Genomic DNA, 14,666 nt, shown 5'->3' with positions numbered 1-14,666 from the left:
CTTTCTTTCAGGTGGACAAGCAGCTTTAACAACATCATTTTCAGACAGACTTTATCTGAAATTGAGGAAATGCTTTCCAGCATATCAAAACCACTGGTGCAAAGTCATTATTTCTGTAAGAACACGCTTTAGAAAAAACAAAACAACTAATTAATGCAAAATTAAATGAGTTGAATACAAAAATCATTGCATGAAAATGCAATTCTGGGGGGTTGGTATGCTTTGACTTTGACTGGGGATTTTTGAAGAAACAACACATTTTTATTTTCTCTGAACACACTAAGTTTAAAATTATCAAATACCCTGATAAGGTATCAAGAGTACAGGCAGACTTTTTGTATGCATATATACATGAGACAAAACAATGAGGAACAACAAAAACATTTCTCAAGAAAAGCAAGTTTCTTGAGTATTGAAAAAATTGGGGTCCACTTACAGAATAATTTATTCCCAACTATGGCACATAAGAGATTAACATAATATTTTACAGGAAGGCAGTTTGGATTGTTGGCCAAAAACAATGAAAAAATCATCAAAATAATATCCCGCACCATTTTGACTGTTGTCTCATTCACTCTGTCATGTGCTGTTTTTTTCCCAGCTTTCAGTTTAATGGGCAAACAAAGGTAAACACTGCAATTATATAATTAATGCAGATTTTTTTTTTAATGTGGGAATGGCAAGGCATTCAAACTTTAACGAATTCAGACTGACATGATCTCAATTTTAATGCTGAGTAGGAGAGGCCCAGGCAGACTAAGCCCTACAGGAACCAAGAAAATCGGGTTTGGATTTACTGTCAGTGTAGCAAATTCTGTGCTAATTTGGAGGGAAGTATTTCAACCTAATACACCGATTCAGCCTCATACTCCAAAAATCTCCTGTGATTTATTGACATTTAACACAACATACAGCACTTCTATAATGACATGTCATGGTCTGCCCTTAAAGACAAAGAGTAAAAAGGAGGCAAAATGTTCTCTGGTTGATAGCACCAAGGAAAATCCAGCACTTTGGTTCAAAACCATCATTTCCTCCCATAAATATTAGAATCACAGAGTCAAAAATCAGTAAGACAGCTGGTGATGGCTGAGACAAGGAAAGAGGGGGGCCCTGTGAGGCAGGAACTGTCTCCTTGTCCTTATCAGTGAACCCAGCTGTGGTAAATCCCCTGCCAGGGAGGTCCTGGGACAGTCACAGTGGCCTGAAGGTGTTCACTCTGCTGATGGGCCATGATGGGCCATGATGGGCCCAGCTGCACTGATGTGATGGGCAGCTGCATCGAATGAGGGGCATCAAATTCTCCCAAACTGTCTCCTGACCTACAACATTCCATCATCCAGGTGTTCCTGACCCACCACATTCCATCATCCAGATGTTCCTGATCCATATTCCATCATCCAGGTGTTCCTGACCCACCACATTCCATCATCCAGGTGTTCTTGATCCACAACATTCCATCATCCAGGTGTCCCTGACCCACCACTTTCCATCATCCAGGTGTTCCTGATCCATATTCCATCATCCAGATGTTCCCGACCCACCACATTTCATCATCCAGGTGTCCCTGTTCCACCACATTCCATCATCCAGGTGCTCCTGACTCGCCACATTTCATCATCCAGGTGTCCCTGACCCACCACTTTCCATCATCCAGGTGTCCCTGACCCACCACATTCCATCATCCAGGTGTTCCTGATCCATATTCCATCATCCAGATGTTCCTGACCCACCACATTCCATCATCCAGGTGTTCCTGATCCATATTCCATCATCCAGATGTTCCTGACCCACCACATTCCATCATCCAGGTGTTCCTGATCCACCACATTGCAGCATCCAGGTGTCCCTGACCCATCACATTCCATCATCCAGGTGTCCCTGATCCACAACATTCCAGCATCCAGGTGTCCCTGACCCACCACATTCCATCATCCAGCTGAAATGTCCCACCCCAGGGGAGGAACCTGGGTGCTCCTACCCAAACCTGAGTGAATAGAAACCCAACAGATGAGGAGTTTCAGGGGTTCTTTCCACCATTTAATAGGTCTTGTCTGTGACCATCATTTTGACCAACTCTCTTTGAGAAGCCTTTGGCTGGTGAAATATTTTTATTCTTATCCTTTTCTTTCTTGTGCATTTTCTTGGGTGATTTTCATGCTCTTACATTGTCTTATTACTAAAGATAATGAAATGACTAAATATCTGTTTTCCTCTGCAACCAGACTATTCTACAATAAACCCTACATGTGCATATTTACGAAAAACACCCATTCAGGGTTGTTTCACTCTAATCCACCCCAAGGGATTTATTAACAAGAACCTGGGCTACCCTCCTCTTTTAGAGTAACCTGTAACAGGTAGTCGTAAAGAGAAAATTACTTTAGTAAATTTAAAAATCTATTTGTCCTAACAGGGATGTGTAAACCTGCAATCACCAGAACCTGAAATCAGGACAATTTTTTAGGATATTTGTAATTTCCAAGCACAAAGTTTCATTTTCTCAAAGCTTTTTTATTTATTTTTTTTTCTGATTGTAAACTCCAGTGTGGTTCTCTGAATCCGATAAGAAAAACACAGCAAACTCTGAGTATGGAATTACAAAACCAGGAAATTTGGGAATGAATAAATAAATCAAAACTAAATTGTGCAATTGTAAATGATGCAGCATTTCTATAAATCTGCTGAAAAATAATTGGCATGCTTTATGATGAGGACCTGACATCATCAAAATAAAAGAGACAGAAGGTTCCTGAAAAGGTGTCTCAAGTCACACTGCGGGCTGCATGCTTAGTGATTTATGTACACTTGTGAGCAGTGAAGGAACTCAGGAGGGATCCACAAGTGCAGAAATCTTAAACCACCCAAGAAACAATGCACAGAACACTTGGGAACACATCCTATTCCTCCAGTAATAACTACTGTGTTTCTACTTGTTTCTTTCAAGTGCAGAAAGACAAAACTGACAATACAACCCCTAAAAGAGCCAGGTGAACATTAAAGTAGCTCTTCTCCAGCTCAAAATACTAAAATTTATTTGGCCAGGCAGGAATTTGACAATGGTACCGATGGAAAAACCACCCTTCTGTGCCAGCCATGCCTGAATCAGTCAATGCTGCTCCTCCAGCAGTCAATCTCTTGTCACTCATCCCTGATTCCTCATCTCAAGACAGCTCTGGACATTCTTCTGTCTCCTAACTGTAATTTACTGCTCACTGTCACCCAGATTAGCCTTACACAAGTCAGCTCCAGAGCTGAAATGTACACACCAATTATTGCTAATCTTAAATATGAATTCAGATGAAGCTGTTCAATGTGACAGCTGTCAGTACCTTGAGAGTTAATAGATTTTTCAGTTTCTATTGTGTTTTTCATTCTCCAGTCAAGCACAATAACCAGCTGTCTGCTAAGGACATTTCATCTTTGTGTACTGCAGCAGTCTGTTTTTCCTTTGAGTAATTCCAGTTTTTTACTGATATATTTGTGAAGAGAAGCTGCCAGCAGGCTTGTGCCTTCTCATTTGTTTTTCTGCTATTTTGTCATTTCAAGAAAAGTCATTTTGTTCTCCATAGGAAACAGGAATTAGAGCCTATAGCAACTCAGGAGTGAGCAGGTATCAGGAACAGGTAGTAACTATAGAGAGTAAGATTTCAAAGAGCAAACATTAAGCAGCATTACCCCCATGGTAAAGTAGGGTCTTCCTAGAGCACATTGCACAGGATTGCATCCAGATGCTTCTGGAATATTTTCAGTGAGGGACATTCCACAACCTCTCTGGGAAATATGTTCCGGTGCTCAGATGTGATCCTCACTTGTAAACATTAAATCATCAGCAGTAATACGAAGCTCCATTAAGGACTGATCATATCACTCAGACACACAGAAATATTATTTGTCCCAAAAATCAATTATAATTAAAAAAAAAAAACACAAAAAAAAAAAAAAACAAGCTCCTATGAAATGTCAGCAGGGACTGGAAGCAGGAACACTGGGTAAGAGGGAAAGCAAGGCAGGAGAATGCAAGCTGGCTTAATAATCAGCCCAAAGGCTTTAGAGGAGAAAATCAGATTTGAACCAGCTGGGAAATGCCTTTTCAAATGCAGATTTGAATTAATGCCAAGCCAGTACTGGAGTGATTACAGAGGTCTTTAACACTCACAGTTTACTCACTTGTCAACTGCTTTCCAAATTTATCATTCATACACCCCAGCAACACAACATTCAGTCTGTCTCTGGCACTGAATCTGATGATGTCACAGGGAATTCAAAGCATCCTTTTTTAAGCATATTTTTCTAAAGATATAATTTCCTCCCTTTCTTATGTTAATCAGACCAGCAGCACCCTGAGTCTTGCTAGAAAGGGTGCCCAGCACTGGGCTGAGTTTGGCAGCACGTTTCTGACCCAGGAGTTTAAGAGCAGGAACTCCCAGGTTCCTGGTATTTTTGCTCTCTGACAGCCTGCAATACAAATCATGAAGGATCCAGGAGAGAAAACCAGCAGGAAACTAGACCCCAGTCAGAGCTAACCATCCGTTAAATAAGGCTTTCATGCAGACAAGTGGAAAACAATTGCATTAAGAGCTGCTGTGGAGCTGCATTTAGGTCTTCTCTGTAGGACAGAAGTCTAGAAATGTTTTATTTTGAAATAAATTACGGGATTTATCACATATACATAAGAAGCTGCAAAATATCCTCTCAATCTTCTCTGAGACCCTGGCAAAAAAAAAAAAAATCATGTGACACAGCAGACTGAGAGCTACCTTGCCTTTGCTTCCCAAAAGTGAGAGATTCTAAAGCTTATATGAGTTCATGAGAGAAATGATAAATAACATACAGAGAAAGGATTTTGTCAAAGTTACTGCTAAGGCAAATGAAGAACATGCATGTTTCTGGATATACAAAGAATAATGAAACACTTCATATCTCATTTCCATAGAAGTTCTTGCAGAGAACTCCCAGGAATCTCCCTTGCAGAGGGTTTAGGTACTGTGAGACAATGGTTAATGCAGGAACTATACAAATATATAATTAATCACAGAACTAGTAACGAGCCTAGGGACTAATTAAAAACATTATTTGAAAGGCAGGAAGTGGAGCAAATCAACATTTATCTGAGGAGAATTTAGCAGAAACCAAAACACATCCTTTTAACAGTAAATAATACAACTGCAGAAGCAGTGCCATTTTTACTTACCTAAGTAGAAGTCTCCCCTATCCTTCCTTCTACCAACTTTTTTTCCAGATTTTTCTTTGGATGCCAAAGCTCTTTAAGTATCTACTTTTCTTGAACTCACAGCCCTTTCCTTCAGCTCTTGAAGTTTTGTAAGAAACACCCCTCTGAACCCAAGTCATAGAAGTAGATGGATGAAAATGAACTATTTTAAGCTGGAGAAGGACTGAACTAACATTGACTGAACAGCACATTGCCAACACCCTGCCCTTCATCATCTGCATCCTTTAAATATCACCACAAAGTATTTACTTTGCTGTATGCTCATTTGATCAACTCCCATTATCCCAAAAAACTCATCATTTTCCAGCTATCATCAAACAGAAGAAACCCCAAAACATTAATGTCTGATTAACTTCACAATCTCTAAAGCAAGAGGAGGACTGCAGATAAAGCCACAGTGGCAGATGTTGAAGATGTCCATCTTTGCAAAACCAACCTTGATCAGACGTAGGACTGTGTCATGTTTGATGTGTGCCATTCACTTTTACCCTTTTGAAACTCATGAAATCTTTAAAATGCCTTCCAAGTGAGATCATTTGTTATAATGAACATGCTCAGAATTACTGAGAAACCATGAAAAACAATCCACAGGTATCAAGGAAAATAGGTTTAGTACCAAAGCAAATTCTGCCAGGGCAGAATGGATGAATTTCAATCCTTAGTTAACAGCAGCTGCCTACAAGCTCAGGATCTGATCTGTCCTGGCTGTGGGGACTGAATTAACGTATCAGAGAAGTCTAGAGATATTTAACTTAACCCCCACCCATATTAGATTATAACAGCTGTCATCTCAATGGCTCTTCAGGCTCTCTTGGCAGTATTGATCTGATCTCCAGTATTGATCTGACAATTTTAACTGGAGATTATGCAACAGAGGCTCAAATTATTTAATCAAGGAAGAAGTCTGGCAATTTGTCCTTTCCTAGAGTATACATGACATGGAAGTGGGGCTGGCAGGTACAAGATAACCCACGGAGGATTCAAAGGAGAGGCAGATTAAGGAGTCAGTGCTGAAACAAGCAGTGGAATTTTTTAACCTGGTATCTTAAAATGGCATCCACCCTTGAAGAACTGAACTGAAACCCCCTACTTTACCTCTCCCTATGTACAAAAAAACCTAAATTCAGGCAAAGTAATATGTAATCTTAATCCCACCCCTTGTAACTGTAAAGAGCAGTCTGCAAATTATCACTGTCAAATTCTACCACACCATGTCTGGTAAAATCAGAAGTAATGTGTTTTATGAAATTTAAATATAAATTTGTTTTCATAATGTTTACTCAGTAGGTAATAAAAAAATCTTACTTAAGTTCACTACATTTCAGTATAAAGTAGAAAAATAAATAAATTACAGGGGTTGCGCAACACAGACTGAGAAGGACACAAAAAAAGGAGAAAAAAAAAAGACTGTTTCAAAAAACATACTGTGGAAACCATAAAAGCAGCTGGTCACACCATTATGTGTTTTAGCAAAAATGATGAAACAATATTAGCAACCTTCAGTGTGGTCATAAATGCCTGCAGGAATTTAAAACTCTCCTCCCTCTGTAAATGCAGTCAGAAATAAAATAAGAATGTTTCTGGTCCAAGGGCAAATTCCATCGTTACCAATACCATGAGTACTACATAATGACACTTACACAAAAAAGAGGCACCACAATAAAATAAGAAGTCACCATTCATGGGTTCTCAAAGTTTCTTCGAAAGACCTTAAAGGATTGCACCAGTATTGCTTCTATAAAGTAAAATTTTGTAGGAAGGAACCCAGCAAGTTCTTTTCCACCACAGCCTCATCACCTGGTATTTAATGTTCTGTTTTATAGCTTCTAACCCATAACACAGCAGCAAAACTTCACATTCATTCAAGCTTCCACAAGAACCTGTCAACCATCACTTCAGAAAAACTAAGAAGCAAATAATGCTGTTCAATTCAAACAGCTATTCCTTGAGGTGACTCTATTACATGGAACAATGTATTTGAAAATCAACATTTAAGTCTGAACTGTAAAATGAAGTGACTAAAGGACTGAAGTTTGCACTCTTGATACTGAATTCCATCACACTGACAATTTTAACAGTACCAATGAAAAATAACAAGGTTAAAGGTCTATTCTCCAACACCCTCCTCGGCATATTTTGATGATTCCAGCAAAATAGGATGTGTCAAAATGTGTCATCTGATACTCTGAGAGCAACCAAAGAAAAGAAAAAGCAAAGTAGAGGATGCTCAGTTTTGTATCTCATGGTGAACATTTTAATTTTAAAACAGGTTGCTGATGTTGCTTTTGTCTTTTTCCCACATCCTTGAAAGGACACGGCAATAGAACATCTGAGTTTTAATACACTATGTTGGGTGGAGAGGATTTTCTGGGACAACCTGTGCAGAACAAAGGTTATGCACTGCCAGTTCACACCGCACTGAACAATTCAACACCTCTGGAAACCTTACCCAGAGAGTTGTTTTTAAGACCGTGTGAACAGTACTAGTGCTGAACTCACTACTTTCATGGCAACTGAGTATTTCATAGCTCCACCAGAAAGTGAAACCTTCAGTAGTTCAACCCACACATCAAACAGTCAACCTCTTACGAATATCTTTGGGTAACATCCTAAAAATCCAACACAATGACCATCCTACAGGGGCAAGCATGCTGAAAATCGCCCATACTCATCTTCAATAAGAAAATAATTCTTGGGCAAAGAAAAATAATTCTGCATTTAGATTACGCACCGCTGTTTTCATTTTTTAAAGTATTCTACTTCCAAAGGAATTGCTAATTACGACACGAGAAGAAACTTTTACGCCAAATTCACGGGGAGCACGGCATTCCTTGGCAGGTACACCACCACCCCCCTGAGCTTCAGATCCAACCCAACTCCTGCCAAACATCTGCAATGTATTAAAAAGTCCAACAGCTTAAACAGCACTAACTCCACACTGCGCCCAAAGCCGCGGCAGTACTTTGGAGGCACACAGAGGCAGCTGCAGAGGTTGTGACTTACGTTGTTCATGTACTCGGAGAGCAGGTCCTGCAGCGCCTGGCGCACGGCGTTGCACTCGGCCACGATGCGCTCGCGGCGGTCGTCGCGCGTGCACGAGGAGTCGGCCATGAGCGCTGCCCCGCTGATGATGCTCTCCAGCCTCTCCTCCAGCGACGGCCGGAACCGCGCCTCGCTGAACGTCATCGGGTCCAGGATGATCTTGTTCTGGAAGGAAAAGGGAAATGGGGAGACGGGTGAGCGGTCTTTGCGGGTCTTTGGCGTTCTCAGTGCCTTCCGAGAGGGTTTTTTTGAGTTTTTCCTATAAATAATTTCTCATCGTATACCGGGCTGGAAGGGACCGAAAGGATTACCAAAACTTTCTTGGAGCAATTATCTACCGAATTCCTGAGAAAGTAAATATTAGAGAAAAGTATATACATATATAAATTCAAAACCTTGTTACCCAGAGAAGCTGTGGCTGCCCCTGGACCCCTGCAAGTGTCCAAGGCCAGGCTGAATGGGGCTTGGAGCGACCTGGGATAGTGGTAGGTGTCCCTGCTCATGTGAGAGCCTTGGAACAAGATGATCTTTAAGTTCCCTTCCAACCCAAACCCTTCCATGGTGCTAAACCAGTATTCTTTTTCCACAAATATTCTGAAAATTTCTTGGCTCTTCAGGACATTCATATCCAAGGTATGAGTTTTTTATTCCTGAAGATACGACTGATAACTTTCCGTTAATAATTTCATTTTGATTGTTTTTATAAACAGCCTACACTGCTGAAATTTATTATATTACCTCAATATTTCATGAATTTAAAAAATTGAAGAAGTTAGGACTGCAAGAAAATCATTACTAGATAATGGCACACAAAACACGGCAAAACTTTACGCAAAGTTGTGAGTTTTGAGTCACTGCTGGATTATATTTTGACCTGCTTTTCTCCTTTTGCATTTCATGGCAAGAAACAGAAAAGCAACGATCACCTGCTCCCTCTCTCAGGCACATTTACAACACCGTGTAATTCAGGCACCTTTTGTTGAAATTGTGCAAACAAGTGTAATTGTATGTGGACTAAAATGCTCTGTGAGCTGTGCACTTTTTAGTAGAGCTCTAAAAAAATCATGAAATAGGAATAAAAAGTGTAAAAGCATTCTGATTTCTAATCACACCTACTTTAAAGCACGTAAGATTGGTTAATGAACCATTTTAATTTTCACAATGTTCTAATAACTGTATGATTAGTCTGTTTCTTTTAACATCCAAGAGCAATCAGCAAGTACAAGCCAAATGATACAAGTAAGATGAAAAAAAATGACCAACAAAACCAACAAAGTGCATCAAAATGTACATTAAAATTCAGGAATGTGACTCATGACCAACATGTGCCTTTAGCATATGAAAATTTTATCTATTATTAATCAAAAAATGCTCCGATGGATTTAGTCAAAGCTAAAGACAAACTCCACTTCAATATTTTCTTAATTTCAGCAGGACAAGGCTCTTAGAAAAGATCTTATTCCTCAATAAAACTTCAATTCACACACAGACCCTGTAACTCTCATTAATATACGGAGAAAGGAACCCCTGAGAAATCTATAACTTCACTGAATCCTCAACAGTTAAATAGTAATAAACACAAGGAATTTATGAAAATCTATTATTTAATAAAAGGGCAAATAGAAGAAATTTAACCAGATAACATACTGTTCCCACTCCAGCAACTGCTGACTTGGCAGAAAAAAATTGCTGCATTAGCCAGAATCTGAAATAATGTCTTACATGTATCTTCTGGGGTCTGTGTTTCAGAGCAGTAAGCAGAGCAGTTTTACAAGCACCTAAATTAGAAATGACTTCTCCAAGAGCTGGGCCTGCACATATTTATGTTATGGGGCTTTTAAGCCAAAGGGTAATGCTTGGGATTTTCAGAAATCAGCTGTATAAATTTATTTTCACAGCCTCGTATTTCATATGGCTGTAGCAAGACTATAATTGCACAAAATAAACTATATAAGTAACTTATGGAAATAGCAAGAAAAAAAAAATTGAAAAAAATAGCTCTTTGTTTCAGATTCCTAACCAATCCTTTCAGAAATGCCTCCATTTCCCTCCTCCTCCTCACAGCCATAGGTGTAAGGTTCTTGATCTACACAGCAATTGTCAAACAGATCTTACAGCTCTCAGCAAGTCATGAACCACATTTTTCCTTAGATTTGAAGACCCTGCACTCAAGTCTCCTGTGAGACTCAAGAACCTACTGGGAATATGGAAATATGCACGTGCATATCTATTTGCATATGCAAATGCAGGGTCCTGCACCTGGGGAGGAATAACCCCAGGCACCTGCAGAGGCTGGGGGTGACCGGATGGAGCAGCTCTGGGGAGAAGGACCAGAGTGTCCTCATGGACAACGAGCTGTCCCTGAGCCAGCAGCAAATCCTGGTAGCCAAGAATGCCAATGGGGTCCTGGGGAGCTTCAGGTAAAGCATTTCCAGAAGTGCAGAGAGGGCATCCTGCCCCTCTGATCAACCCTGGCAGGACACAATCAGAGAACCTGTGCAGTTCGGGGCTCCTCAGGACAGGAGAGACATGGAGCTCATGGAGCAGATCCAGCAGAAGCTATAAAGGTGGTAAAGGATCTGGAGCATCCCTGATGAGGAAAGGCTGAGGGAGCTGGGGCTGCTCAGCCTGGAGAGGAGCCCCAGCTGAGAGGGGCTCTGGGTGTCCCTGGGTGTCCCTGGGTGTCCCTGGGTGTCCCTGGGTGCAGGCAGGGGCAGAGCAGAGCCCAGGTTCTGCTCCGGGGGCCCAGCAATGGCACCAGAGCCACGGGCAGGGACTGAGCCCAGGAATTGCACCTGAACAGGAGGAAGAATTTCACTGAGAGCACTGAACAGATTGTCCAGAGAGGCTCTGGAGTCTCCTCACTGGGGATATTCCAGAAGTGCCTGGACACAGCCCTGGGCCCTGTGCTCTGGATGGCCCTGCCTGGGCAGGGAGCTGGCACCAGGTGACCCCACTGTGGTCCCTCCCAGCCTGACCCATCCTGGGATTCTGTGCATTCTTCCAAATTTTTTGAGCCTGGAAGATGAACAAACTACAGATCAAACATCTCCAATATCTTCAGTCTCTGAAACCCAACTCACCGTTTTCACAAGCAAATGTATCATATTCTATGAATAAATTCAGGAATTTCTTATAGACTACATACAAATACCTTTTAGATTTTAAATAATAAACTGTGTATCACAAAGGGTATATAATTAAACCAAGCCAGCTTTCCTCACTTTGAACTGTAAAAAGGAATATATTCTGGGTTATTTCTAATTAAGGAGAAACCTTTATGACAATCAAAACTTAGCTCATGAAATATAAAAGTCACTCAGTTATACTCAATAATTTTTCATCCATATCCCATAAAACCTTTTGCTTATAATTCATTTGTAGGCTTAAATATTATTAAATCTTTGGGGGGGTATCTGTTAACGACAATTCAGAATTACACAGCAAGGCTGGAATTAACTCCTGGAGATTATATTTTAAACACCTCCTTAAAACACATTCAACTTTAACATCAAGCCAGGTTGATCAAGGCTTCATCCACCCAAAATGAGAATTCCATCCTTGGAGATTTTCAAAACCACTCTGCCTACTGTCTGAGCTCCTGATCACCTTCATGGATGATCATGTGGGACTTTTCCCCTCCCAATATCCAGAATTTTCTCAGAATCATGTTGTGCCAGTTGCACCTAAGCCCAATACCACGAAATTCAGTATTGCTTAAAATATAACAAATAATGATGTAGTTTCTTTCTGATGGGTGGCTATAAATAAATGATAGTCTAGATGTTTACCTGATTCTCAAGTATTTCACAAGGAAAACAGGTTTTGGAGTTTTGGGAAAAAGGAGACTCAGGATGAGAACCAGCTCCATGACAGCTCCTGATGTTCAGTTACCAAAGAAATACAATTTCTTGCTTACAAAAGTTATTACTACTCTTCAAGGAGAACCTGGTGCCAAAATTCAACTTCAGACTCTTATTGACACCTATGAAACTCCTACACATATATTAACAAGGAAATAATGTCTTCTTGGAAAGAAGAAAAAAACAGTTGGCAGGAAATCTGGCTAAAAATTTCTTTAAAAGTTGCAATTTCCCGTCACTTCTTAAAAGCCAGTTAATGAGTGATGAATATAAATGAACTGGAACACTACATTTTCAATTAGTTAACATTAGAGCCATAAATCAAGGATGATACCATAATTCAGTCCTTATAATTAAGTGTTTCAAACCTCTTTATAAATGTTCAGATTACTGTAAACATACATCATTTTTGGCTGCAGTTGCTGAAATAAAATCCAAGAAAATTAAATTTAATCTAATTGAAGACTTGTTTGAAAACTGTCAAAACTTGTGGTAAAATCATCTTTAAATATATTTAACTGTTCTCTCTTCGGCTCTTCTTTTTTCCTTAAATTATATCAAGGCGTGTTTACAGAGAAGTTGCCGTGTTGTAATAAATATAAAAGACTTCTGAAAATAAACCTCTTCATACTAAGTACCGCTATAAAGCAACTTTCTCTTGTTCAGAAGGCAACAAACTATCTCACACTAATAAACTAGAGGGCACAACTTTGGAAATTTAAAATAGTGCATAAATTATTCATACTTCAGCTAAAAATACTGAAAGTAACCACATACCCTATAAAAATGCATTGTATTATCAGAGAGCACATAATTATTGAAAAATTGTGACATTTATCTGCATTAGAATCTCATGTTTAACCATACCAAAAAACTCCTCACAGTCCTTATTAGAAATATAATGCAAAGCAAAAGCAAAACATTACATTAATGATTTAAAAGAATTTGACAACTCAAAAAAAACCCCCTCAAATTATTGTATCACTGCCTGCATTTTCCAATTAAATGACTTTATTATTATGTGCAATTGCCTTATTGCTCATGAAAAATCTGCTCATCCCCTGGTTTGTCAACATAGAAAGTCTTCAAGAAATTTTAGCAGCTTCTTCAGAACCTCTGCCTTGTTTCCTTGTTAAACACATTTTAATTCATCTATTTAGAATGTGAAACCTTCAGGGCAGAGACCACTTCCCAATGTGGTTCTTAATGATTCAGAATCACAGAAACACAGAATGGTTAAGGCTGGAAAAGACCCTAAGATCACCAAGTCCAACCACAGACCCACAACCACCATGTTCAGCACTAAATCATGTCCCCAAGTGCCACATCCACAGGGTTTTTAACACTTCCAGAGACAGTGAATACACAACTGCCCTTAGCACAAGGAATATCCAGTTTTGAAGGTTAAAGCCACTGCAAAGTGTGATATATTTTAGATAAACAATGCCACAACCACGAGACAGCAGAAAAAACTGCCTTTGTGCAGAAGGCAGCATATGATATACTTAGGGACCCGTTTTTTTGAGTAACTCGGAGACAGGACTGTATAAATAAGAGTGTTTGATGTATTTCTTTGTCAGAAGCACCTGCACCTGCGAAAACAAATGCCGTGTGCTCACAGGTTTGGTTTCTGCACCTTTGTCCATGTCTCCTGCAATTCTAACAAGGCTGTTGATCTCCTGTTTAGCAACAAATCAAATGTTCCTGCCTGCCACAGTGCTGTGTTCCACAGACACACCACGCAGCTGGAAGAGTGTGACACTGCAGTGCTACACTGCAGCTCCCAAAGAACTGCTCTGGAGAGATGCGACAACACAGAAACAATTCACAGGGGGCTCCAAGAGAGCTGGAGAGGGACTTTGGACAAGGGCAGGGGGGAATGGCTGTCAGAGCCACGGTTAGATGGCATATTGGGAAGAAATTATTTACTGTGAGGGTGTTGGTGGCTGCCCTATCCCTGCAAATGTTCAAGGCCAGGGTGGATATTGGGCTAATGGGAGATGACCCTGTCCATGGCAGGGGGTGGAACAAGATGGTCTTTAAGTTCTTTTCCAACCCAAACCACGCTGTGATTCTCTGACCTCTCCTTCTGGCACACCAGAGTGGATGCATCCACAGCAGCTTCACAAACATCCCACTCAGGCAGAAGTGCACAACCACGAGCAGAAGCAACAGCCCCCCACCTTCCCAGCCCCCTCTCCTGACTGCTCTCCAAATGGAAATGGAAATGCTGCTTCCCTGAAATAGTGCTGGTGTTCACTTCTCACATACCTAAGCTACAGAAGCATCTCAGAGGTGCTAAATAAACACAGACAAAATAGTAGCAAGTGTAGTCTAATTAGAACATTCCACTTAGTGCTCTTTTCGAGCTATTGTATGTAACCTGAAAGAAAATTTACTAAGTTTTTTTGATTTAGCACTTCAGATATTCATACTTACATGAACAAGAAAATAAGAGACTGCAATAATTTGAAAAATAATGCAGCAACTGTACTGCTACAGAAAACACATTTCCTTATAGAAATGAT

At 40.2% G+C, this 14,666-nt stretch overlaps 1 protein-coding gene across 5 annotated transcripts in view; it reads right to left on the bottom strand.

Annotated features, from left to right (window-relative positions):
* CTNNA2 (catenin alpha 2) overlaps positions 1–14,666 on the bottom strand; it is a 403,809-nt gene that overhangs the window by 320,881 nt on the left and 68,262 nt on the right. For 4 of the 5 annotated variants that reach the window (XM_062493296.1, XM_062493297.1, XM_062493298.1 and 1 more), the window contains one exon: positions 8,237–8,440. In XM_062493296.1, the coding sequence (XP_062349280.1) occupies positions 8,237–8,440 (204 nt within the window). Of the gene's footprint in view, positions 1–8,232; positions 8,441–14,666 lie in introns of all 5 variants that reach the window. The other variant, XM_062493295.1, reaches the window with a different exon arrangement.

The sequence above is a fragment of the Cinclus cinclus genome, chromosome 5, assembly GCF_963662255.1.
Source record: "Cinclus cinclus chromosome 5, bCinCin1.1, whole genome shotgun sequence".
Lineage (NCBI taxonomy): Eukaryota > Metazoa > Chordata > Aves > Passeriformes > Cinclidae > Cinclus > Cinclus cinclus.
This window is presented reverse-complemented; position numbering and strand designations above follow the sequence as displayed.